General features: G+C 40.9%; 1 protein-coding gene across 2 annotated transcripts; it reads left to right on the top strand.

Moving 5' to 3' along the window:
- Window positions 1-1,559: 1,559 nt before the first annotated feature.
- On the top strand, window positions 1,560-27,484 carry LOC120555651. 2 transcript variants are annotated; one of them, XR_005638741.1, is made up of 4 exons: window positions 1,560-2,037; window positions 23,905-24,018; window positions 24,549-24,761; window positions 26,614-27,484. XR_005638741.1 is itself a non-coding variant. In XM_039794534.1 (4 exons), the coding sequence occupies exons 1-4, from the start codon at window positions 21,016-21,018 to the stop codon at window positions 26,678-26,680; spliced, it is 441 nt and encodes a 146-aa protein (XP_039650468.1). In that variant the 5' UTR covers window positions 21,009-21,015; the 3' UTR covers window positions 26,681-27,484. The 2 variants fall into 2 exon arrangements, 1 of the variants encoding a protein (XP_039650468.1); XM_039794534.1 differs by lacking the exon at window positions 1,560-2,037 and adding an exon at window positions 21,009-21,062.
- The last annotated feature ends 315 nt before the right edge of the window (window positions 27,485-27,799 follow it).

Raw genomic sequence — 27,799 nt, 5'->3', positions numbered from 1 at the left:
TTTGTCCCTAGTTGATCGCTCAGAAGCTTGGAGCAGTGCTTTGTGATTGTTTACCTGCATGACACGTCCTCACAGGTTGTAACACCACAAGCAGTTTGTACAGAATTGGGAAGGCCACTGCCTTTACAAGACTGAAGACCCATCTTTGTAAGTTACAGGCAATTACTAAATGTGGACTCTCTGGTAGCCTGGAAGAGGCTTTGCCTGTGGCAAGAAGGTATGCCCTCCTTCTGTATGGCCAAAAGAAAAAGTTGGATGGACATCCAACCTGGATGTGCTGAGGTACAGATTAGCATCTACCAGAGATTCGTCAGCAGCAAATCTACCCCCAACAGAAGATGCTTTCCAGCATGTCTTCATGCTTTCCAGCTTTCCAGAATGTCTTGATACTTACTGGGTCACACTATGGGGTCGTGTACTATAACCCTCAAGTGGAATTATTCTTTGATAACAGGGCGTTTCCTTTTAAAGTGAATCCAACATCATGCAATTAGTCTCATATTTGACATTTTGACAGGCTTTTATTTTGAAACTACACATCAGAATGTCTTGATACTTAATGGGTCACACCAAGGGGTAGTGTACTATAACCCTCAAGTGGAAATAGTCTGTGATAACGGGGCGCTTCCTTTTAAATTGAATCCAAAATCATATGTTCTATGCCTCATATTTGAGACTTTGACAGGCTTTTATTTTGAAACTATACATCAGAATGTCTTGATACTTACTGGGTCACACTATGGGGTCGTGTACTATAACCCTCAAGTGGAATTATTCTTGATAACAGGGCGCTTCCTTTTAAATTGAATCCAAAATCATATCTAATTTGTCTCATATTTCAGACTTTGAGAGGCTTTTTTTGAAACTGTACATCAGAATGTCTTGATACTTAATGGGTCACACCAAGGGGTCGTGTACTACAACCCTCAAGTGGAATTAGTCTGTGGTAACAGGGCGTTTCCTTTTGAAGTGAATCCAAAATCATATCTAATTTGTCTCATATTTGACTTTGACAGGCTTTTATTTTGAAACTGTAAATCAGAATGTTCTGAAACATTGTAGATCACACCTTAAGAAGGTGTCCTCTCCATCTGAGGTGAAATTGGTCTGTGGAAGCTAGGACTTTTATTTTTATGATTTTCTGAATGTGTAGACAAAACAGTGTATATATGAGTTTTGGGGGGCTCTTATTTTGGAAAACAACATCAGAATGTCCTGAAACATTGTAGATCACACCTTGAGAAGGTGTCCTCTCCATCTGAGGTGAAATTGGTCTGTGGAAGCTAGGACTTTTATTTTTATAATTTTCTGAATGTGTAGACAAAACAGCGTAGATATGAGTTTTGGGGGGGCTCTTATTTTGGAATTCAGCATATCATGCAATGACAGGTTGTGAGGTGTGCTAAAATCTTTCTTTCTCTCTTTCTGACAGACAGACAGACAGGCAGGCAGACAGAATAAATGAATGGGAAATTGCCTTCGTCGGAAAATTCCCTGTTTTTAGTTTTGACGGGTCTCACCGTAATAGCAAGTGTATACGCGCACCGCGAAATATAGGGGTGGCTAGTTTGACCGCTCATTTTGAAGTGGAGGCTGGCTTGACTGCAGTCACAAAACGGCTGAGCGGAGACACGGCAAAGTGGAGAGGATCGCAAATCGAGAATAGGAAAGAAAACACTGAGAAACATGGAGAGACGCTAGTTAGCTTGGAAACGCTCTAAGTGGACTAACGAAACTGAAGAGGTGTAGTTACACTACGGCACTTTTCCTGTCTAACAGCAGTGGTTTAGAACAAACGTAATAGTGTGCCTGGCTAAAGTTGGAGCTGACGGACTAGCTAAAGTTGAAGCTAACTGACTAGCTAGCTAGCTAAAGTTTGAGCTAACGGCGGAGAGTTGCTGGTTCGGAGGACGCTGATTTTGGACCGGAGAGGACGACAGCGTGTCTCCCTGCTGAAGAGGACTTTGCCATAGCTGGTGACTGGTTTTCGTTTTCGTGTTCGTGTTTGAGCTGTGTTTCTTGGACTAACAGCTAACTGTAAGTTGGATTTCTGTGTGTTTGCTTCATTGAAGATAACGTCCTGCTGGCTGCTGCACGTCCACATGAGCCCGCAACTTTTTTCTTTTTTTTCCCTCTCGGCGTGTGTGGGTGTGGGTGGGTAAGTTTGTGGTAACACAGTGGTTTAAGAGGGTTTGAGTAAGTTTTACATTGAAATGCTTTAAAGAGGAGTCATTTTGTGTAGCTGGAGTGTTTTAAGTGGAAACTGATAGAGAAACGGGTTAAGGGGTAGCTAGTGTGTAATATCATTTGAAGAAATATTGCAGTTAGCATATTTGAAGTGTGTGATTTGTGTTATGCTTTTTTTTGTTATTCAATCTAATGGCTAAATGTTATTTATACATTTAAGTTATTGTTCAGTAAACAGTACCTTTTTTGTTAAAGAGTTGTCTGGGGACAGTTATTCCAATATAGCACAATAGATTTGCTGGTTAACAGTAGGGTGGTATATGACTAATCCAAAATAGGTCAACCTTCATGGTAGCTACCTTAAAGAAATGAACCCAAACACTTCATCATTCCAGTCTGAAGTTACTTATTGCAGCTCGGGCATTGCACTTGACAATGCGAGTTTGTCAAGTCAAATATCCTATATGGCTTTAATAGAAAAAATTATTTTGAAGCATCGTAATGCATCGAGATATCGAATCGAAGACCTGATAATCGTAATCGAAAGATCAGTGAAGATTCACACCTCTAAATTAGACCATATTGCATATATCGATATAGTTCAAATTTGATCCTTGCTCCAAGCAAGCTGCTGACCCGGAGCTCTCTGCACTGGTCCCCGTGCCCTCGCCACTCCTTTTGGATTGGCCAATTTTATTTTATAAGCTATTTTTATTTAAGATATTTTTTTAAATGTGCACCTTATGGAGCTTTGATTTCAAAATAGGTACTCCTGTTGTTATACAGTGTTTATGTTTACATGTTATTGTTATTTGAACAGCTGAGCATTTAATAATGAACCAGGTGAAGAAATCTGTTTATTATTTATTGATTTGATTTTGCAGCTGTTCACTGAAATAGACGGTTTCTATAAAACTACTTGTGACATGTCATATTTGGCTTTGACTGAACATTTGCGGAAAAAAATATCGGGATATTTATCGTATATCGATATTCAGCCTAAATATATATATCGGGATATGACTTTTGGTCCATATCGCCTAGCCCTAGTCCATGGGCACAAAAGAACTTAACTACAAACACCATTTCTGGGGGCATCATACCTGGTTTTGTCAGAAACTCTGCTTACCCTCCACTTGAACCTACAATAAAAGATCAATTTATCAGTCAAGGTTACCTTAAAATATGAATATAAAATGCTTTAAGAAACATACACATTAATATACAGTCAACTGAAATCTGAAAGTCAACTTTTATTCTTGTTTTAAAGACAATGAAAAATCTGAAACCTGTAACGTTAATGCTGTTTCATACACTTAACATTTCAGCGCACCTCAGCAAGCACTGCTCTGTTGTTTGAGAAAAATGGAGCAAAGTACACCTAGCTACGCCTTCAATGTGAAGCCCAAAAAGCAGAACGGTGCTCCGTACATGCGACAACAGCCACTGACTAATGTTAGCATTCTGACGTATCACCACAAACTGTAACGTTAGCTACATACAAAGTCGACACAGTTGGCGCAATACAAAATAAAACACATTCCATGTCATACAGTATACCGTGTTTCAACATACAAATTAGTTGGGTCAATTTGTTACTTACTTCGCCGATGTAAAAGGCTAACGTTATGTTTAAGATGTTGCTAGCCGACCTAACTTTACGCGCGCATTCCTTAAGTTAATGACAATGGTAGAGAATAAACGTTTTCATCTATTCTAACGAATTAACGTAGCTAAACGCATTAATAAAAATACAATTACAAAACTAGAACTGCAAGCAGTTATGACGGGGCCCAAGCCTCCGATGCCATTCGCCTCCGATGCCATTCGCCTCCGATGCCATTCGCCTCCGATGCCATTCGCCTCCGATGCCAGTCGTCCGCGATGCCCCGGGGAGCCGTGAAAGTCTCCACTGATGACCCACGAAGCTGCGCCAATGCCGGACCCTAAGCATTACGTAGGGGGGGGGGCAAACGTTTGTGAATATCGAGAGGTTTGATGCACGAGGTCTGGGGTACTCTGCCGTTGCAAATGTAGTGGTTAACAGTTCATCTCCATGCATGTACAGACTACCTTTAACAATTCTCTACCATAAACAAACTTCTTAACCCCCCTGACCACAGGGGAAAGCAGAGAGAAATGAGAGATTGACTTAGAGGGGGGAGGTACCGGCAGGTGTGGTGGTTGAAAGAGCAGGGGAGGTGGTCAGGTTGTTGTAAATGGTGTCATAGGCGCCGATTGATGTTTTCCTCCGTGGGTGCTCACAGGCGCATGTCGTTAAAAAAAAATAAAGTAGTCAAAAGTTGTTTGCATTTCAAAACCTTAGGAAATGGACAGCGGCCGACACGAACACACGCGCCAATTAACTCGATAATAAAGCCGTAAAGTAGGCTTTCAACTCAGGACAGCACCACTTCTCACAAATACAGATAGGATTGGAGATGAGAAGTTTAACTGACACGTAACTGCGATCACCTTTGTGGGAAATTAAGAATCAATGCCACCAACATACCCAATCACACTATGACAGACTCTCCACTTAGCACCAACTGCAATGTTTATTTGCACAGTATCAGCGCATATGAATGGTGTTGATTTTGGATTGAAAAAGTGGGAGAAAAGAGTTACACTTGTCCACTGTGAAGGTTGTAGAAACTTTGTCAGGTGGGTTAAGAAGTTTGTTTATTGTAGAACACCAGGGGAGCACGCAAATGCGAAAACCAAAACGTAACGGTAGGAGGTAAACGTCAGTAAATATTGAGAAGTGTGAGCTGCAAGGTCTTTGATACATTCCCATTGCAAATATTCTATTAACATTGATTAACAGGGCAAAACACTTTTATGTCTATTATAGCGCCCCCTAATGGCCGATTTTCGTGTTGATTGCTTCTACTGTTGCAGAGATATTGCAATTGAAAATTTCCCATTGAAATGTATTGAGAAAATTGGCGGGAAAACAAATAAACGTTGCATATAGCGCCCCCTAAAGGCCGTGCTTCGCCAAATTTGGTACAGAGTATCGTAGTGGAATGTTGAACAAGGATCTCAAGTCATTTGGTGATACCTTTAAATTTAAGCAAGATATGATATGATACGTGCGTGGTAGCTAGCTAGGACAATTTGTTTGGTTGTCAAATTGGCATACTTTAACGTAGCAAAATGATTTCCATAACTTTTTGTCAGGTCCATCTTGGAGATGCTAACTACCAGGTTTCGTACAGATCGGTCGCACGGCCTAGGACGAGTTCGAAAAAGTTGGTTTTGCACGTTGCGCGATACTGCGGAAAATTTTTTGCGCGGAAATGGACAGGGCCTATATCAGGCAATTCAGCTTGATTCAAGGAACACGTGGATGTAAGAATTTCTAATGTGTGATGTGTATTGTGGGAGTTAATGACAAAAAACCATTACAGCGCCACCTAGTGGTCCACATGTGTAATTTTTGGTAGGTGTGGTCGATGGCCGATTGTCCATCTACCCTGTAAATTTAAAGTTGTTCACATTAGTGTAAGTGGTGAATCTAGAGTTGGGTCACATTGGGTCCCATAGGCCACGCCCACTTTGACCCCACGGTACTCCATTCTAGGGTTGGCCTCAGGATTGGCCCTTGATGGTACCCATCAAATTTTGTATCAATCGGATGAGCCGTTCATGAGATATAAACTTTTTGTACTTGTAGCGCCCCCTAGTGACCAATTTTCGTAAAACGCATGGGGTACCTCCAGAGGGGCATGGCAAAGAATAATCTTAAGTTTGGGGTTGATAGCATTTATTTTGGCTGAGATATGCCAAAGTTGGTGTTTTCATAGTTAGCTACACAAATTTGTTTGTGCGTTATATGCGCAATTTTTATTGTATAAAAATTCTTTCCATAACTTTTAGTCAGGTCAGTCTGGAGATGCTACGTTCCAAGTTTCGTGCAGATTGGTCGCACAGTCTAGGAGGAGTTCGAAAAAGTAGGTTTTTGATAAATCACGATTTTTCACGATAAAAGTCTAGGCGGAAATGGGCGTGGCCTATATCACGTGATTCAGTTGGATCCAGGGAACGCGTTGATGTATTGTTTTTGAATGTCGGGTGTACGGTGTGGGAGTTATAGGGCCAAACGCGTTTGTGTCTGCTATAGCGCCACCTAGTGGTGGAAATGGGTGAATTTTTGCGCCTGAGGTCCTTGCAGAGTTTTGGACCAGTCCTGAAAATGGCAACTCCCCACTATTTACGGTTTAGGCTGCAGTCGGAGTTTTAGGCGGAGAAGAAGAATAATAACTAGAACTGCAAGCAGTTATGACGGGGCCCAAGCCTCCGATGCCATTCGCCTCCGATGCCATTCGCCTCCGATGCCATTCGCCTCCGATGCCATTCGCCTCCGATGCCATTCGCCTCCGATGCCAGTCGTCAGCCATGCCCCGGGGAGCCGCGCCAGTCGCCCCCGATGACCCGCGAAGCTGCGCCAATGCGGGACCGGAAGCATTACGTAGGGGGGGCAAACGTTGGTGAATGTCGAGGTTTGATGCACGAGGTCTGCGGTACTCTGCCGTTGCAAATGTAGTGGTTAACAGTTCATCTCCACGCATATACAGACTACTTTTAACAATTCTCTACTATAAACAAACTTCTCAACCCCCCTGACCGCAGGGGACAGCAGAGAGAAATGAGAGAGTGACTTAGAGGGTGGAGGTACCGGCAGGTGTGGTGTTTGAAAGAGCAGGGGAGGTGGTCAGGTTGTTGTAAATGGTGTTGTATGCGCCGATTGATGTTTTCCTCCGAGGATGCTCACAGGCGCACGTCGTTTAAAAAAACAAAGTAGTCAAAAGTTGTTTGCATTTCAGAACCTCTGGAAATGGACAGTGGCCGACACGAGCAAACGCGCCTATTAAGTCGATAATAAAGCCGTAAAGTAGGCTTTCAACTCAGTAGGAGGTAAACATCACTATATATTGAGAAGTGTGAGCTGCAAGGTCTGTGATACATTCCCATTGCAAATATTCCATTAACATTGATTAACAGAGCAAAACACATACGTTGATTATAGCGCCCCCTAATGGCTGATCTTTGCAAAATTTGGTACAAATCCTCAGAGCGGCATGCCCAACGATCAACCCATCTACAGTTCTATATATTTTGAGTCATCCAGTGGAAAAATAAACATATTGAACATTATAACTCATAATGGACAAACTATTGACATTTCTTACACACAGTGTATCAATCTTGGATGTAACAGTATGGATTAATTTCACAAAGACCCTATAAACTCTGGACTTCAAGGCTGTACGCAAAACCTTCTGTAAGGGCTAGGAAGACAAAGAAAACACCAGCAGAAAGGGGCAACTGTTAGCTTTTAGCTCCAAAAGACCCTACGCTTTGACTATTTATGATTATGAAGTTATAAAGGTATTATTAAGAAGTGCCGTTGGGCGTTGCATACAACATGCTCGACCTCAGAAGGGATTAAAAGGCCCAAACTGGTATATTCCAACACATGTTGACTATATCGCCCCCTAATGGCCCATCTTCGCCAAATTTGGTAAGGAGCCTCAGAATGCCATGCCGAACGAGCACCACAAATTTCGTGTTAATTGCTTTTACTGTGGTATTGCAATTGCAATTTTCCATTGAAATGCATTGAGTTAGTGGGCGAAACAAATAAACGTTGCTTATAGCGTCCCCTAAAGGCCCATCTTCGCCAAATTTGGTACAGAGCATCGTAGTGGAATGTTGAAGAAGGATCTCAAGGTATTTGTTGATCACCTTCAATTTAACCGAGATATGATATGATGAGAGTATCGTAGTGGAATGTTGAACAAGGATATCAAGTCATTTGGTGATAACTTTAAATTTAACCGAGATATGATATGATACGTGCGTGGTAGCTAGCTAGGACAATTTGTTTGGTTGTCAAATTGGCATACTTTAACGTAGCAAAATGATTTCAAAAAAAAAAAGTAGTCAAAAGCTGTTTGCATTTCAACACCTTAGGAAATGGACAGCGGCCGACACGACCACACGCGCCTATTAACTCGATAATAAAGCCGTAAAGTAGGCTTTCAACTCAGGACAGCGCCTCTTCTCACAAATACAGATAGGATTGGAGATGAGAAGTTTAACTGACACGTAACCACGATCACCTCGTGGGAAATTAAAAATCAATGCCACCGACATACCCAATCACACTATGACAGATTCTCCACTTAGCACCAACTGCAATGTTTATTTGCACAGTATCAGCGCATATGAATGGTGTTGATTTTGGATTGGAAAAAGTGGGAGAAAAGAGTTACATTTTGTCCACTGTGAAGGTTGTAGAAACTTTGTCAGGTGGGTTAAGAAGTTTTTTTATTGTATATAACACCAGAGGCCTGTACTACGAAGCAAGATCAACTTGTCCTGGATCTCTTTCAGTAATCCGGCTTCACCTAACCTAACAACCGCGGTCCATCATAACCTGTACTACGACGCTGGTTATCAACTAGTTCAGTCAACTCAGGGTTTCCCAATCCAGCGCACGCCGTTCACATAAAGAGGCGGGTGTTTGCGGCGCCCACAACCAATCCCAAACATCTACCAGAGCCGCATGTTATATAAGAAGAGCAAATTATAATTCTCCATAAATATGAAGAACACAGACACGGTTTTGCCAGCAGAAATGCAATACCGCTACTTCCTAAAACAGGAAGGAAAGCTGAAAAAAATAAATAAATGAATAGCCGACGGCTGTAGATGTTTAAATCCAACAACGCTTATTAATATCACTTCCCCATCAGTCAGGACCAAGATCTGACCATAATTACACTTGTGCTTTCCATAAACTGTCGTTGCTTTAGCCTATTATTTCAGTTGCAACCCTGGCAGTGGGAAGCGTCGGTGAGAGCAAAGAAAAAATATATAAAAACATAATTCAAACCGATGTGCGCACTGGTGACACATGGCTCAAGAAGCCGATATGTAATTCCCTCCCATTAAAATATATAGGCTATATTTCATAAAAATACCCATGTGAACGGGGTTGTTGGTCTCTCAATGTTTAACTTTTATGAGCACACCCCTCTCTCTCTCTCTCTCTCTCTCTCTCTCTCTCTCTCTCTCTCTCTCTCTCTCTCTCTCTCTCTCTAAATATTGAGAAGTGTGACCTGCAAGGTCTTTGATACATTCCCATTGCAAATATTCCATTAACATTGATTGACAGGGCAAAACACTTTTATGTTGATTATAGCGCCCACTAATGGCCGATCTTTGCCAAATTTGGTACAGCGCCTCAGAACGCCATGCCGAACGAGCACCACAAATTTTGTGTTGATTGCTTTTACTATGGCAGAGATATTGCAATTGCAAATTTCCCATTGAAATGCAATGAGAAAATTGGCGGGAAAACAAATAAACGTTGCTTATAGCACCCCCTAAAGGTCGATCTTAGCCAAATTTGGTAGAGAGTATCGTAGTGGAATGTGGAACAAGGATATCAAGTCATTTGGTGATAACTTTAAATTTAACCGAGATATGATATGATACGTGTGTGGTAGCTAGCTAGGACAATTTGTTTGGTTGTCAATTTGGCATACTTTAACATAGCAAAATTATTTCCATAACTTTTGTCAGGTCGATCTGGAGGCGCAACTACCAGGTTTCGTGCAGATCGGTTGCACAGCCTAGGGACGAGTTCCGAAAAAGTTGGTTTTGCACGTTAACGACACTGCGAAAAAACGTTTGCGCGGAAATGGGCGTGGCCTACATCAGGCAATTCAGCATCATTCAAGGAACACGTGGATGTAAGAATTTCTAATGTGTGATGTGTATTGTGGGAGTTAATGACAAAAAAGCATTACAGCGCCACCTAGTGGTCCACATGTGTAATTTTTGGTAGGTGTGGTCCATGGTCAATTATCAATCTACCCTGTAAATTTGAAGTTGTTCACATTAGTGTAAGTGGTGAATCTAGAGTTGGGTCACATCGGGTCCCATAGGCCACGTCCACTTTGACCCCACGGTACTCCATTCTAGGGTTGGCCTCAGGATTGGCCCTTGATGGTACCCATCAAATTTTGTATCAATCGGATGAGCCGTTCATGAGATATAAACTTTTTGTACTTGTAGCGCCCCCTAGTGACCAATTTTCATAAAACGCATGGAGTACCTCCAGAGGCTCATGTCAAAGAATAATCTAAAGTTTGGGGTTGATGGCATTTATTTTGGCTGAGATATGGCAAAGTTGGTGTTTTCATCGTTAGCTACACAAATGTTGTTTGTGCGTTATTAGCGCAATTTTTATCGGATAAAAATTCTTTCCATAACTTTTAGTCAGGTCAGTCTGGAGATGCTAGGTTCCAAGTTTCGTGCAGATCGGTCGCCACGGTCTGACGGTCGGTGAAAAAGTAGGTTTTGATAATAAATCACGATTTTTCATGCATAAAAGTCTAGGCGGAAATGGGCGTGGCCTATATCACGTGATTCAGCTGGATCCAGGAAACGGCGAGATGTATTGCTTTTGAATGTCGGTGTTACGGTGTGTGGAGTTATGGGGCCAAACGCGTTTTTTCTGGTATAGCGCCACCTAGTGGTGGAAATGGGTGAATTTTTGCGCCTGAGGTCCTTGCAGGGTTGTGGACCAGTCCTGAAAATGGCAACTCCCCACTATTTACGGTTTAGGCTGCAGTCGGAGTTTTACGCGGAGAAGAAGAATAATAATAATAATAATAAAAAAAAAATAAAAAAATCCTTAGAAAAACAATAGGGTTCCACGCTCTGCTGGAGTGTGAACCGCGTTGCCTTGCAACACGCGGTTCCCTTGCCCCCTCGGGCTTGGACCCCTAATAATAAAAAAAATCCTTAGAAAAACAATAGGGTTCCACGCTCCGCTGGAGTGTGAACCGCGTTGCCTTGCAACACGCGGTTCCCTTGCCCCCTCGGGCTTGGACCCCTAATAATAAAAAAATAAATAAATAAAAATCCTTAGAAAAACAATAGGGTTCCACGCTCCGCTGGAGTGTGAACCGCGTTGCCTTGCAACACGCGGTTCCCTTGTCCCCTCGGGCTTGGACCCCTAAAAAATCTTTAGAAAAACAATAGGGTTCCACGCTCCGCTGGAGTGTGAACCGCGTTGCCTTGCAACACGCGGTTCCCTTGCCCCCTCGGGCTTGGACCCCTAAAAATCTTTAGAAAAACAATAGGGTTCCACGCTCCGCTGGAGTGTGAACCGTTATACGCATTACCACGCGGTTCCCATGCCCCTCGGGCTTGGACCCCTAAAAATCCTTAGAAAAACAATAGGGTTCCACGCTCCGCTGGAGTGTGAACCGCGTTGCCTTGCAACACGCGGTTCCCTTGCCCCCTCGGGCTTGGACCCCTAAAAATCCTTAGAAAAACAATAGGGTTCCACGCTCCGCTGGAGTGTGAACCGCGTTGCCTTGCAACACGCGGTTCCCTTGCAACACGCGGTTCCCCTTGCCCCCTCGGGCTTGGACCCCTAAAAAAATCCTTAGAAAAACAATAGGGTTCCACGCTCCGCTGGAGTGTGAACCGCGTTGCCTTGCAACACGCGGTTCCCTTGCCCCCTCGGGCTTGGACCCCTAATAATAATAAAAAAAAGAATCCTTAGAAAAACAATAGGGTTCCACGCTCCGCTGGAGTGTGAACCGCGTTGCCTTGCAACACGCGGTTCCCTTGCCCCCTCGGGCTCGCCCCCTCGGGCTTGGACCCCTAAAAATAAAAATCCTTAGAAAAACAATAGGGTTCCACGCTCCGCTGGAGTGTGAACCGCGTTGCCTGGGCGTTGCCTGGGCTTGGACCCCTAAAAATCCTTAGAAAAACAATAGGGTTCCATGCTCCATTGGAGCTGTGAACCGCGATGCCTTGCATTACGCGGTTCCCATGCCCCCTCGGGCTTGGACCCCTAATAACGATGTTACGGATAACGTGACTGCAAAATAACAAGTTACATTAACGTTACTCGTTACAAATGAAAACGTAGCTAGCTAGCTAAGTTAGTAGTTAGCTCATTGCTGCGGACAAAATAAACGTCATTATTGTTACTTACCACACCACAGCACTTATCAGAAGCAGCAGCAACACACTTTAAAAAACAACCAAGGTTGATGAGTGGTGCAAGACCGACGTTAACGGCATTATTTAGCTGATTTTGCCTATGGCTACTAGCCGCGAACTCGCTCGCATCGGGTAGCCATCTTGAATCTCTTTGAACGAAGCCAGTTGCGTCGAGACGCTGATGATGTCAGACGTTTCGTCCGCCTGTTTACTCAAAAGTTGTCATTAAGATGTTGATATACACTGAAAAACATTAATCCACATACAATTAAAAGCACATTCGTCGTTTACAGGACTTAGTAGTTTATAGTTGTATTAACAAAATATGTGGTTTTGATTGCTGTACCCGTATAGTTTATGAGTTAGCAGTACTGTTCGGGTTTACAGTGCACTATACCGTAAATTGCGCTATAGCAAAGCATTAAGTACTTGTGCTATGATACGGCTGAGTGCAAACTGCGATATTCCCACTGCTGATGCTATGACTGTTTGAAATTATCCTGATGCCAATATTTATAATGTAGCGAGGAGTTTAACAACTGCTGTAATAGAATGTGAATGCTGAGTCGGAGATTCAATGTCATCTTTGATTTCTTCCAGTAACTGTAATGTTGCATGGCTGCTTAATCTGTAACGCTTAATGATTTTGTGTTCACTCAACTGAAAAAGTATGATCCTTGTGGCAAAAATCCTTTCAGCTCGTCTCCTTGGTCTATGTCTTCGTCTTGCTCGGATTACTGCTGCCATTTCACCAGGAGGAATATGCGAGGAAACCCGCATGCGGCTGGTTTACACCTGCTTTTAAGAGGCAGAGAATTTTCAGCACAAAATAGAGGCGTGCTGTCACGGGCGGTTTTTGTACATACCGCGGAATACATAATTAGGCGCACTTTACGCTTCCCCTCCCATCTCTTTTTTGGGAAACTCCCACTTTCCCCTTGACCCTCCCGTGAATGCATGACACGGAAAAGCGCAATTTGCCATTTTCAATTCCCGCAACAGGCAATCTGCGCTTTTACCTCAGTGTGGCCTGTCTGTACATACCTCGTCATGCTTTTACGCGCACATTGTGAAATAAATACGCCTGAAGTGGGCACAAAAGCGAGAGTACCAAGAAACAAGATGTTGAATTGTGAAAGGCCTTATTAATGACCTCATATTATGCTCATTTTCAGGATCAAAATTGTATTTAGAGGTTGTACCAGGTTTATGTGGTTTAATTTGCAACAAAACACAATGGGCCCTATCTTGCACTCAGCGCAGTTGGCTTTGTACACCGACGCATGTATCATTCCTGTTTTGCACCCGACGTACAGTGGACTTTTCCCTCCACAGACGCACGTCGGTAAATTGGGGAATGTATTTGCGCTCCCGGGAGCGGTTCAGCGAAAAGAGAAGGCGTGTTCCGGCGCAAAAGTTACTTGGTCCTATTCTGCAGTTTCAGAAAACAATTCCGCCACTGACCAGGAAAAACCTGGTCTAAAGTCAGTGGCGCTAGTCTAAAGTCAGTAGCGCGTTATTCAGATGCTATTTTAGGGGCGCATGCTTGGCCATAATGTAGCGTGTGCACAACGCGCATACACTTCTCTCATCTTAATGGATGCAGCAGTTCCCATTTTTGCAAACCATACATAATTACAAAGGAAAATATTACTGAAAATGCGCTTCAGGTGTTTGGATAGGTCAGGAGGCACTTTACAGTACAATCCTCAAAAAGTCGCAGCATTCTTTGTGGCTTGTTGTGTTTTACACAACATTTCCATGAATCATGGATGTGTTGATGACATAAATGAGGAAATATTAGAGGACTTAAGGAGATGTGATGTTGAACTACGGCGGGATCTGGTCCGGAAGTAATGCGCGATGTGCTCCTGATGGAGCGGGTGGACGGAGATGGAGTGGGGGGAAGAGGAAGGGGCACAACAGGTGCAGGTGGTGCGTTTGGAGGCCCACGCTCCATGGCTGCAGCAATCCTCTCCAGACTTGAGGAGATGCGCCCGAGGGGCCGCAGCAACATCGCCACCCGGCCAAGACGGGCATTTATTACTTTGCCGCATCTCGCATAGGCAGCTCCCGCTGGCGTGCGCCAGGCAAATCCGCCGTCATAATAGCAATCCGCCATGGAACAAGCGCGCCTGCTCTTAAAGGGAATGTGAGATGACGCTCTGATTGGTTTATTGCACGTTACGCCCAAACCACACCTAGCTACTTCAGATTTGCGTCGGGCGCAAGAGTCATTTATCCCGCCAGTATAATAGCAACAGCGCCCGAGATCAGCCCACAAAGCTACTTGCGTTTTGCGTTTCATACTTTAAGATCGTTAAAATAGGGCATTATATGTTTGTTGTACTGCATATTGCTGCAGCTAGTCTTTTCATCCTGTGTGTTGAGCTCTCTGTTTTAGCTACCGAGTGAGGCATCTCATTTCTGTTCGATCTTTGTTGGGAGTCGCACATACGCAGTACCTAGGTAAGGACTACTAGCCAGTCAGAAGCAGAGAATGAGGCCGTGCCATGCTAGCAGCTAGGCGCGCATTATAAGTCAATGAAGTAAAGGCTGGACTACAATAGAGCTATTTGAAGCAGTTTGTGAACAGTGTTTTCTGTTGGAGATGGTTAGTTCCTTTGGGGTGGACGTTGGGCTTTTTCACTTGGTAAACCTATACTGCCCTACAAAGGCAAAAGACCTTAACTCGCCAGAGTGTGAAACTGAGAAAAATGACTTTAAAGTTATGTCAATGTCCTGACAATTGAGTTATAGGTATAATATTGAAATTTTCACATTTTGTAGTGTATACCTGTATTAATCTATCTACAAAATTTTTTTTAACTCAAATTTGACCTTTGACCCTTTTTCGGAAGTTACTGTATTCTGCCTTAGCATTGCCCACAAAATGACAATCGGTCATACCAAGGCAAAAGACCTTAACTTCTATTTTATAGCACAATGTTATGATAACAATGATACATTTTACTTAAAATGTAAGCAATATTAATCCTATTGCACTCACTATGATAAAAATGGCTTCACATTTATCAACATCATATGAAAATTATATATCAATACGTTTTTTTCTGTATTTCATACTCATACTACCACATAGGCAGTCGCATGATTGATTCACACACTTGGACAGACAGACAGAATTAAGCATGAGAGTGTTTTGATGTTTTAAGCATATAAAGCATGTTCTTCGTTTGGATATGAGACACTAATTTAGACTCATTGCAAGAATGAAGACGTGAACATAAAGATGCCGTCATTCACGTGCATAAGTAGCCACGTTGGTTTGTTTTGATCTTATAATACATCCATAGATGCTCTGCAGAGAGGATGGTTAGTTTAACCAGAAGTTAACTTCACAAGAATTTGTCCACATTTCAAGATTTGTGGCAAACTAAGATAAACAGTTAGACTACAAACCGACAGCTTTTGTTTTAGCTTGTTTTTCAAAATTCGCTATTTAGAGTAGAGAACAGCTGTGTCTGTGTAAACAGCGCGGTGGACGAGAGTGGACTGCCCAGACAGAGGCATTTAAATATATCGCTTCCTACATGTGTCTGCCTGTAGACAGGTGAGTGGGTATTGATACGCATTTACGTTTAGGTTTTATTGTAGCCTACTTACAGTAACGAGCATAGCGATATTTTTCCCAGTCAGGTACATGTGCTGCGCGTCGCGTCGTCCTCTGTTGTGTGTGTGTGTGTGTGTGTGTGTGTGTGTGTGTGTGTGTGTGTGTGTGTGTGTGTGTGTGTGTGTGTGTGTGTTTGTGTGTGTGTGTGTGTGTGTGTGTGTGTGTGTGTGTGTGTGTGGTGTATGCGGGTAGCGCGCATTTACAGAGTACCTTAACTAAATTTGAACATTCTGAAGCGCCATGAAACTAAGACAAAGAACCGTAACTGATGTTACGGTATTCTGCCTTGGCTTCTCTACGGCTTTTGAAGTTACGGCAAAGACAACACACAATTTTCTCCCCAAAACAATAAAATTGACTCAAGATATTTGTCCACATGATTAAGCAGATCTTTAATATTCCAAAAATGACAATAACTCATTTTCGACCAAAATTGAGTTACGGTCTTTTCGCTTTGCACGGCAGTATAGCGTACACAAAAAGATATATAATACAATAAAGGAAAGGGATAAAGCCAAAAGCATAATATGATCACTTTAACATCAGGCTACTTAATTGTCCACTTGTCAAACATTAACTTGCCTGGTTGTATTACCTAGGCAACTTAATACTAGGTGAAGATTTTATGCAACAAATTTGACACCATCAATGAAGATGACCGGACCTTGCCATCTGGTCTTCTTTTCGTCCTTACGAGCCTGCTCGACCAGGGGCCACAGTTTGTTTCAGTATTCTTGTGTCAGGTCCTCGGCACTTCAGCATTGCGCGAGTCCTTCCAAATCTTATAACTGAAGGTACGCATGTTGAACTGTATAATCATCGGACTCGGAGTCTTGTCATCTCTGGGGCGCCCACCTCTGTGTACTGTATCGACTCATTATCTTCATGACTTCCTCTCTTACATCTTCGTTCACTCTTTCAGGGAGGTTGATGAGACGTAAATTCCATCTTCTGTTGTAGCGTTCGCCTTTTCTTCTTCTTCTTCTTCTTCTTCTTCTTCTTCTTCTTCTTCTTCTTCTTCTTCTTCGATGCTCTTATCTAGCCTTTTCACCATGTCTTCTGTCTCATTTGCTTGAAAACCAAGGCCTTTCATCTCTTTTTTTAATTTATCCGTTGTTCAAAGACGGAGAAGCGCACCTTCAGCTCAAACATGGCTTTAGGAATGTTGGCGTAAGAGACCTTGTTCTTATCTTTGTTGGCACATACATTCTTTGGGTTTGGACTATTAATTGGAGATTCAGGAAGAGGCGAACATAAACCTGAAAAGGCATCCTCTGTGTCCACATCAATTATCAGTCCCCCTTTTACACCTTTTTTTGCGTCTCTTTTTGTCATTGTGGTCCATGAGCCCCGTGTTATTAGCTTGGTATGTTAGGTACCTGATCGGTCTTTGCATGTTTCGTCTAGAAAGGGTTATTTTTGGCCGTCAAAGTTCTTATATTGGTAGTTAACCCTTACTTGTCGGTGCGTCTATCAAAATCTGTTCAGTAAGTTACGAAATAGCTGACGTTGTCATATACGTAATATAATTATTCTAATGTTGCAGAGCTTAGCACATGTCAACCACCACGGTCGCCATCTTGCTCAAACCCCCCATGAGTATGGACAGGGAATGGACAATGAGGGCGTTTTCACACATGAAAGTCCAAACCAAGGTCTGGACCAAGGTTCATGTTTTTGTTACATTGTACACATTTGATCCGATAAGTTTTGGTTTCACACTGCAGTTATGCAAGCGCACTAAAGATCTATACGTGACAAACCTATGTCTTGCTGTCATCACATACGTGAACTGTGTCTCCAGATACTTATAACTGATTGGTTTGTAGACGGTCTTCCCCGTCCTTTCGTATCCTCTCTGTTTTTCCTACTGACTGCTGCTCTCCCCTACTGCCGCGGCTCTTTTTGTTTTGTTGTGATGTTGAGAAGCAAGACACGGGAACTTTCTTTCTAGAGCATTTATTCAGAGACAAACTGAAATCTACACTGTACATTTACTACCACTTAACAAATAAACTGCTGATGTATTCTCTGCTCTGATAGCCGACAGGTGTCTGCTCTGAGCGCATTCACCGTCACTCTCTCTCACTCACTAAGCACCGAGCTATTCCTTAAAGGAGCTTCCCCGGTCTTGTAGGCAAGGCAAGGCAGCTTTATTTATATAGCACATTTCAGCAACAGGGCAATTCAAAGTGCTTGAAAAACATGAAAGAGCAGTTAGAAAACAATTAAAAACAATTTAAAAGACAAGAATACATTTTACAGTGCAGTATAAGAAGTTAAAGAACAGAGATAAATACGCAAATAAAGAGCAGTTAAGGACTTCCGGTTTGGCGAGATGGCGTAGACAACACTGTCGTTTCAGCACTCAAGGTAAAGCTAGACCAAATTCAAACTGCCGTGACGGACCACACCTCGAAGATTGCCTCACTTGAGACACACGTAAACGCACAGGATGAGCGCGTCCAAGCCCTGGAAACGACTTGTGCTGGCCTCGCAGAGATCAACGCTAAATTGCTAGCCAAAGTCGTGGATCTCGAGTCCCGTAGCCGGCGCAATAACATAAGAATTATTGGACTACCTGAATCCATTGAAGGGCCCCGACCATCCATCTTCTTCTCTGAACTACTACTACAATATGTTTCTGAAAAAATAAGAGACAAGAAATAGGCAATACACTAATGAAAAACCATTGATTCAAATTTGCTCAGCACTGCCTAGTTTGATAGTTTGATCGCAGTTCATGAGCTCTCATTGACACTGCGTTGAGACTCAGCTACAATTGGTTCTTTTCTTCGGGCCCGGTGGAAACTTGCTATGCCATTAGGAGCACTAGGGGGAGAATGTGAAATAGGTTTTTTTCACAGATTATCGGTCTCATTTTCTGCTGTCAGGATAAAGTGACTAGGGTAAGTTTCAGCAAATATATCAAAAAATATAATCAAAGTTACTTACTTAAACTTTACATTTTTTAAACATCAAGAAAAGTGTGATTCGTAAGTTTTCCATGCTTGTGTTGAAAAAAAGTGGTATTGGTGCACCTCCAATTCTACGGTGTGGTCTAAAATTTAAAAAGAACAATTATCATACATGAACAATAAATGGACATGCTCAAACTTTTACATTGCACAGTCCTTTCTGAACATTACAATTTCAACATCACTCCAGTCAGCTGCCCAACCGTCTTATCCCTCTTATTGTAGGGTATGAGCTTACCCACCGCTTTATTTTTAGCTATATTGGCCCTTACTTGTGGATCGTTGTTAATGATGTCTTCACATCTGTTGAGGAAGTCAGCTATCTTATGTCTTTTGTTGTATCCTGCCATTAGTTCTTCAAACTTATGTGGGCAAGATATGGCAAGCTCTGGAATCGCCGCTTTAGACCTCACTGTCAGCTCTGTCACTCCAGCATGTGCACACGCTTCTCCCAATTTCATGCCATGGTTGTATGCCCTCAACACCCTCTTGTATCTGTTGATGATCTCTATTGGGCTACTGGCTGCAAAAGTAGAGAAAAGTTCATAAAGATAAACTTGTCAATCATTTGACAACTATTTAAAATACACATACAGCATAAATAGGGATATGTATCCCTATGAGACGAAACAAAAAACAGTTAACCCTGTAGAAATTTGATAGGATTAAACTATAAAACCTAAATATTGGCACAAACTATAAAACCTAAATAATGGCACAACTAATAATTTGCCATATCCAATTCTCCTTCCACAATGTGACTGATGTCTTTAACCATCTTAAGTATTTGTAGTTCACTTTTAAAGTAAAATACAAAAAACAAATCTCCTGGTTAGGCTTCTTCGGGTGTAGTTTAGGTAAAAGTGATGTGCTTCAAGGGGAAGCTTACTCAAAATATTTAAAAAATAAAGCTCCTTTTACCCAGAGTGCTATATATCCATCCAGATAATTTTGGTGTACTCTCGCATTGCCAGACCTATTTCCACAGTGCAGTTTCAGCACTCTAGTAAGGTCTGGCTATACTGTTTTATCCTGGATGTAGCAGTGGTGGGGGAGGGGCATTTGGCACGTGAGAGACATGCCAGATGTCAGGCTTTAACCTAGCAAGGTACATATGTTGAGCCAGCATAGTTTCGTTGTGATTTGCAGAGGTTTGGAGATATCAGCTTTAATACAATGCACCAAGAATAACATTTGAAATTTCCACACCTTTTTCAGAAAGCATGACATAATAACTAACAATAATCCATAGACCTTGTTGTGAACAGTTTAATGGAAAACTATTATGGCAGGGTACTTTGTTGGAAAACAGTTCCCAATAAAACTGCTCACAACCAGATCTGAAGATTATCCTGTGTAACCATGTCATGATTTCTGGAAAGAAACACAGCTTTAACCTAGCAAGGTACATATGTTGAGCCAGCATAGTTTCGGTGTGATTTGCAGAGGTTTGGAGATATCAGCTTTAATACAATGCACCAAGAATAACATTTGAAATTTCCACACCTTTTTCAGAAAGCATGACATAATAACTAACAATAATCCATAGACCTTGTTGTGAACAGTTTAATGGAAAACTATTATGGCAGGGTACTTTGTTGGAAAATAGTTCCCAATAAAACTGCTCACATTCAGATCTGAAGATTATGCTGTGTAACCATGTCATGATTTCTGGAAAGAAACACTGCTGTTGAGTTTTTCCAATATATTTTTTGATGCAACAAACCCAATGTCATTCCTCTACGGTTGATATCTCCAAACCTCACCAAATCACACTGATACAATCTGGATGGATCAAGAGCACTCCGGGAAAGAGTAAAAACATGTTATTGTTTTTTTGCTTTTGGTGAACTTTCCTTTAAATTTTATATTTGTGATGAGTAAAACCACTTTGGTCATGAAATGGTTTGCATTCCAATCTAAAAATAAAACCTAAGTAGAAATGTTTCAGATTTCTAATTTTAACCACAATAAAAAAAGAAAAGAAAAATGTAATAGGACTTTAATTCACTTCTTTTGCCAAGTGATGTCCTTCCTTTTGCCACCTTCTTCTTTTGTCTTCTTTTTGTCCTTTTGGATGTATCTCTTTTTTGAGATGCTTCTTTTTGTGCCATTTTTTCTTCTTCTCGTCCTGTGAAGATGAGGAGGAGGAGGAGGCAGATGAAGAGGAGGAGTCCGATGAAGAGGAGGAGGTGGTGGTGGATGAGGAGGATGCAGATGACGATGTAGTTTGGTTAGACTCCGTCCCTATAGCAGTGTTCTTGGCTAAAACAATAGGAAATAGTATCAATAAAATAATCGTGTTAATATTAACATCAAATAGCATACCCACACTTCCAAAAAAAATTCAATCATGGCTTAACTAGGGTTAACTACAAAATGCACATTCTAGTAGTGCATTCTAGTAGTTGCGTTATAAATTTAAATTTGGAGGAAAGTGAAAATGCTATTGTGAGATCACATGTATTTTAATTTAGTCTGCCAAATGCTTCCAAAGTTTAATACTTCAAAAAATATAATCTAGTTAGCGTGCAATTACTAACAGCAAAATATAATATGCAGCATAGGAAGAAAAACACCTAATTGTTGGCGAAGGGAGTCCATGTCCTTTTTCAACTGCTTGACTTGTCTTTTCAGCAAGCCTTCTTTTATCTTTGCCTTTTGGAGCAGCACTGACGCTGTTGGAGACATATCGATGGCTGGAAATAAGAAGAAAGAAGAAGAAATAAACTTACATGCATCTAAAATCATAAACATTAAATACATGTCTTCTTTATGTGAACTGCTGGTTAATAGCGAACCTGGTGATTTTAAACCAGCTCTGTGCGATTACGAATGTTCCAACACGATTTCTACTGAAAAATTCCAAAATTTTAAACTTCTCAGTAGATTATTTTAGACCATATTTGACATCTGAGTACAATAGTCTGCTCTCAGAAAAATAGCATTGTCTTATTGTGACCAGTCTACACGATTACGCAGACATAAATTTATGCTTTCCTTACAGAAAACACAGTCTGTTTAATTGTAAAACTACATCACTGCATAACTCAGACAATCTCAATATTTGGTATTTGGTTATTTGTGATTCAATTCAATTTTATTTATAGTATCAAATCATAACAGGAGTTATCTCAGGACACTTTACAGATAGAGTAGGTCTAGACCACACTCTACAATTGCTATGATGCTATGTATATATGAAAACTAACAATATTTGACACTTTTCTTTCACACTTATTTAGTTTTGGATGTCTGGATTTGGTACAGGTATAACTTTTGTAGCAGAACAGTGACAAACAGGCATGGAGCCAGCTCTGCGGAGGAGTGTGTTAGGTCACAAGCGCTTCTTGCCTTGCCCTGCGCACTCTCTAAGTAGTAACGTTACAGATGGAAATTTAGCAGAACTATCTATCTTGCCATGAACTGTGCTTAACGTTAGCTATATGATCCCAGAATATGGGAAATAGCCTGGAAGCACAAATATTGTTAAATGCTATCCAGACCTGTAAATTACTATAATCAAATTCTAAACTTTTCCATAACATTACTGTTTAGAAATCTTAGTGAGCAGCCAGGGCTATCTAAAATTAAAGCAGCTAACCTAAGTAGGCTACAAGCCAACAGGTTAACGTTACCAAACTTACCTGTACTCAGAGATTGCTCTTCACAGTCTGTGTCATCAAATAAAATACAGAATTTATCCCTCTCAAAACCTTGACGCTTCTTGTTTGCGGGGTAATCCTCGTCGCTGGTAACTTTGGCATTAATGTTTTTGCAAACGGCAGTGTCCTCCAGGTTTTGCTGTCCACGTGCACCTTCACCAATATTAGCATCATGCTGCTAATGGTAACGTCAGGTGCTACTGTTTCTTTCGTCGACGCCGATGGCGTTGGTGTCCCTGATTTGTTATCCATTTTGAATCCTTTGCCAGATCTTATAAAATGTCTTTTCTTTCCCGACATGGTGAAGTTAGAAATATTAGCTAGCACAGATACTCTGTAGCTAGCCAGGTTCGAAAACTTCTGATTTCAGCAATATTGCCAACGCTCCCTGGTTATGCTTAGACCCACCCTACGCTGCCTCTGATTGGCTAGTAGTCGTTACCTTCGGTTTGTTAGAGTCGGATATGCATGAGGAATGAAATGGTTGGGTAGGGTTTAGAGCCAATCAGAGGCAGAGTAGGGGCGGGTTCCAGGGAACAAACTCGCAGACCGGTGGCGGGCGGGCTGTGGGCATTTAGGCACACTTTTGTCTCCAACAGGTCAGTTCTGAATAACTTCTCCATGTGTAGCCCATTTAATGGAAAATGCCTGGTTTAGCAAGTGAACTAAGGGAGTTAATTATTACTTTTTTTATTACTTAAGAGTTAATAAATTATTATAATAATAATAAATATATAATATAATAAATATAAATAATAATATAATAATTATTTTTTTGTAGTTTAGTAGTTTTCTTCTTTTTAGGCTAGGCCTACTATATATAAAGCTTGTTTTACTTTTTACTTAGCTAGGTATCTATTACATTTCTTTACTGATGCTGACCGGCCACTTTTCTAAACAGCTCCGTAAGTGATTTTCCCTATTTAATTTACTCTATTAAGGTTTCAGTAAATCCTTAGCCTATATAAATAGTTTTAAGCCTGGAACCAAGTCAACCAACTACAATATGAATAGTAACCATAAGACATTTGATTTGGCGCAAAAATGTAGTAAATCGAAAAATGACAAAGATAACGTTACAAGACGGTAGCCTATATAACTCTGGCAGACTTCAGTAGTAGCATTTTGGTGAATATAATAATAATAAAAGCATTCTTCATTTTACTTGTTGCCCCCTTGAAGGACCCCAAGGGTCCCAGTCCATGCTTTAGGAAGCACTGACTAAGAAAACAATGAAAATACAAATGTTTGCCATTTGTGCAATCTCAAGTCTCCTACTACTACATTTTTTATTGTTAAAAAAATGGTCTTGCATTGAAGCAAAACAATTTAAACAGAGATCATAACAATTATGGTATATCTTTGAATTCCATTGGATCTCAAGTTGTGGCATGTTCCATAGGGTATGTCAACAGAGGGCCAAACACAGAGCCATTGTCAGAAAATCCATCCGACACCAGTCAATATTCAGCCAATCCAAGATGTCCCTTTTCAACTGGATGCGATTTGTGTACAGGTATGGAAATCAAACTTAAGTTCAAGAATAACATGCTATACACCTACATGAATAGAAATAATCAAAGTGCCTGTAATTTAGATAATCTATTACACTAAAACCAGTGGTGGGCTACAGTATACAGAAAGTCAATATCAATAATTTTACTGATGCAATATTCTAAAGGCAAGTGAAATCTCCTTGACAATCACAGTGAATTGCTGCACCCAAAGAGATACTGGCACTGTTTATATTCATTGAATAAATTTAACACACCTTCTGGGTCCCATTAATGTAAGCTACTTTAGTTTATAGTACATATGGTAACAGCTTTCACTTTTTAAAGTGAAAGGTAGTGGCAAATGGCAAAGCACATAGTTGTTTTTTTAGGCAGTGGATGGACAATATGTCTAATTTTTACTAGTATTACTCCCATTATATATATCTTGAATCACTCTAATGCCCAAAAGAATGCTCTGCCAGGTGTAATTACTGAAGTATTATTTTCATAAGACCACAACATTTTCACCATTAATGTTGTGTATTTCCAGGTTTGCACAAGGCCTACGATTAAGACAAATCGACATGATGACAGATGACATTGTTGCAAGCACAACTACACTGTCAAAGATGGCAAAAAAGCTGCGAGATGGCAAGCCTGTGTTGAGGCAATGGAGAGAAGAAAAAGAAGAAAATGACAGAGGCTGGGAGGGCAGAACGAGTTTGTGGTTATTGATGAAAGTCACTTCAGACACAAAAGAAAGGTTAGTGCAAACACTATACAGCTAAAAATTCTCTGGGAATTCCCACAACAAGCCCAATGCTTTTTGGCCATTCTATTTAAGTGACAGAAAATAATCCACAAGTAAATCCACAATGAAAATAATCCTTAGTTGCAACTCTAGCAGTTTCAAGGTATGTCAGAGTATGTTTTTTCTTTTGCTTGACTTGGCTTTGATATAGGTTTAAATAGTGACTTACCAGTATTCTACTATCAGGAGGAGGATTTTTCGGGAGGGCTATGTCCTCTGGTATTTACTGAAGGCTTTGATTACTATAGGGTTTGCTTTGACCCACAAATTTATAACAATATGTTAAAGTGATGGTTCGGAGTAATTCACCCTAGGGTCCTTTGCACCATGACCTCGAGCCAAACACCCCCCCCCCAGAAGCTTTTTTCACCTGGGTCTAACATTGGGCGAGTTAGCGTAGAGTAGCGTTAGCCGCTGAATAGCTTAGCGCGGGGCTAATGGACCCACGTTTGTATCTCTTAAATGACCCCACTAATAATGCCCGAAATGATACCAAAGGTCTACACTAGTTATATAGGTTATGCACTCATAAAACGATGGATTGGAAAGTTTGTAAGTACACCAGAAGTTTATGTAAATAACACTTGCCTGCTGGCTTCTGCTCTCTGCTGTTGTTGTTGCTGCTGTGAGACGAGTGCTTAGGGACATCTACAAATTACAACACCGAAAAGAGATGCAACAAAAATACTTTTTAAATTAACTTATTTTTTAAAGTAAGTGCTGTAATATAACTAGCAGGAGACAAGTAATAATTGAGGTAAGTTTGGAGACATTACCTTATTTAATCATTAAATTAATACATATTTTTGTTGTATCTCTTTTCGGTGTAGTAATTTATAGACGGCCCTAAGCACTCGTCTAACTGCAGGTAGCAGCAGCAGCAGCAGCAGCAGCAACAGCAACAGAGAGCAGAAGAGAGCAGGCAAGTGTTCATAAACTTCTGGTGTACTTACAAACTTTCCAATCCATCGTTTTATGAGAGCATAACCTATATATACTAGTGTAGACCTTTTGGTATCATTTCGGGCATTATTAGTGGGGTCATTTAAGAGATACAAACGTGGGTCCATTAGCCCCGCGCTAAGCTACTCAGCGGCTAACGCCACTCTACGCTAACTCGCCCAGTGTTAGACCCAGGTGAAAAAAGCTTTTGGGGGGGTGTTTGGCTCGAGGTCATGGTGCAAAGGACCCTAGGGTAAATCACTCCGAACCATCACTTTAAGGAATCAGAATGAATGAAACAGTTGCAGAACATAAACAATTACATGCTACCTAGCAGCTGTAAAGTTACTCAGCATTCCGTCCGGCATTATAAATGTACAATTATTAGTTTTATACTTTTTTCATTAGTCACATAGATAGACAGTTGAACAGTCTACAGTTAAAGGAGAAATGGACAACATTTAAAAAAAAAAAAATTGAAATACCAGAAAATATTAAATTTCCAGACTAGGTCATTATGACAAATGTATTGTCCATATATTGATTTAATTTTAGGTTTCATCACTGCATGGCTGTAAGGAGATGCAGTAATTGCCACCACAAATAAAAATGTATTCCTCAAGCGGTCAAATTATAAAAGATCGTATTGAAATCTGTTCCAGTTAAGACACCAACGGTAAGCATCTGTGGTGGGGGTGAATCCATACTTATGGGGATATAATCATTTTATAACTCAGGAAAGTTAATCAATTGGCAGCATTCTATGTTTTAATGGTCAAATAATTACAGTAAATATTAGTTATACATCACCATGTGAATAATTACCATTTCTAATATGTGTCCAATTTGAATATTTTAACAGTACGGACATGGAAGAATTGCTGGTGGGTGGAAAAGGAAGAAGTGGGTGTTTGGGATGCTTGGTGTGAAGCATAGAGGACAGAGGACCATGCCTGTTCTCCGCCTGGTGGAAAGACGGACCAGACGAGAGCTGGTCCCACTGATTATCCACTACGTTCGTAGTGGATCCACAATATTAAGTGATGAGTGGTGGGCCTACCGTCAGGCTCTGCCTGCATTTGGATACAGGCATTACACAGTTAACCACAGTGTGACATATGTCAATGATGAAACGGGCTGCCACACTCAACACATTGAGAGGGCCTGGAGGAGCTACAAGGAGACAATCAGTAGACTCAGAGGGAATCGCACAGAGGACCTGCTAAGAGACCATCTGATTGTGATTGAGTGGAATGAATGGTTGGGTAAAAAACACCGTAATGGCCCCCCAGGTACGCCTGCTCCACAATATTGCTAAGCAATATAAATAGAAATACATGTAAAGTTTTGGGAGCTTGTGATGTTAATCACTTTGGGTCATTTATTGTTTATTGGGGCCTCTAAAGTACCCATACCCCTGTATTTAGATTATTGTATTTGTATCATTAATTTTATTTAAAAATTAAGGTGCCATTGTTAAGTTTTTGTATTAACTTTGTTTTAGTAATCCCTTTGTTTTTGTCTCCCACTGTGCTCTTTGTTGCATGACAATGACTTTCTTCACAAATGGGTTCAATTTACTGATCGGACTATATTATCATTGCAAAAATAATCACTGTTTTATGGACCACTAATAAAAGATTTAAGTGTACCCATCAGTTTCAACTTTATAATAGGCATTCCAATTATTCTTATAGATGGTTTACAAAGTATTTAACTATTAAACAAGGTATTATAGTCATCTGTTGCAACTTTATAATAACCATCCAGATAATGTTTATAGACAGTTTACAAACAAACTAGTAACCACTGACAACATATTAATTACCTAGCTAAATATTGTTTGTAGATGGTTTACAAAGTATTTATTAACTGTTTAACAAGGTATTATAGTCATCTGTTGCAACTTTTTAATAACCATCCAGATAATGTTTATAGACGGTTTACAAACCATCTAGTAACCACTGGCAAAGGATTAATTACCTAGCTAAATAATGTTTATAAATGGTTTACACAGTATTTATTAACTATTTAACCAGGTATTATAG

Source organism: Perca fluviatilis, chromosome 3 (genome assembly GCF_010015445.1).
Source record: "Perca fluviatilis chromosome 3, GENO_Pfluv_1.0, whole genome shotgun sequence".
Taxonomy (NCBI): Eukaryota; Metazoa; Chordata; class Actinopteri; order Perciformes; family Percidae; genus Perca; species Perca fluviatilis.
This window is presented reverse-complemented; position numbering and strand designations above follow the sequence as displayed.

What these genes read in the sequence shown, in the direction of transcription:
- LOC120555651 (XM_039794534.1), top strand. Translation starts at nt 21,016, where the DNA reads ATGAAGAGGAGGAGGTGGTGGTGGATGAGGAGGATGCAGATGACGAT. An exon ending in TGGATGCGATTTGTGTACAG is followed by an intron (nt 24,019 to 24,548) that starts GTATGGAAATCA and finishes GTGTATTTCCAG; the next exon opens with GTTTGCACAAGGCCTACGAT. An exon ending in ACTTCAGACACAAAAGAAAG is followed by an intron (nt 24,762 to 26,613) that starts GTTAGTGCAAAC and finishes ATATTTTAACAG; the next exon opens with TACGGACATGGAAGAATTGC.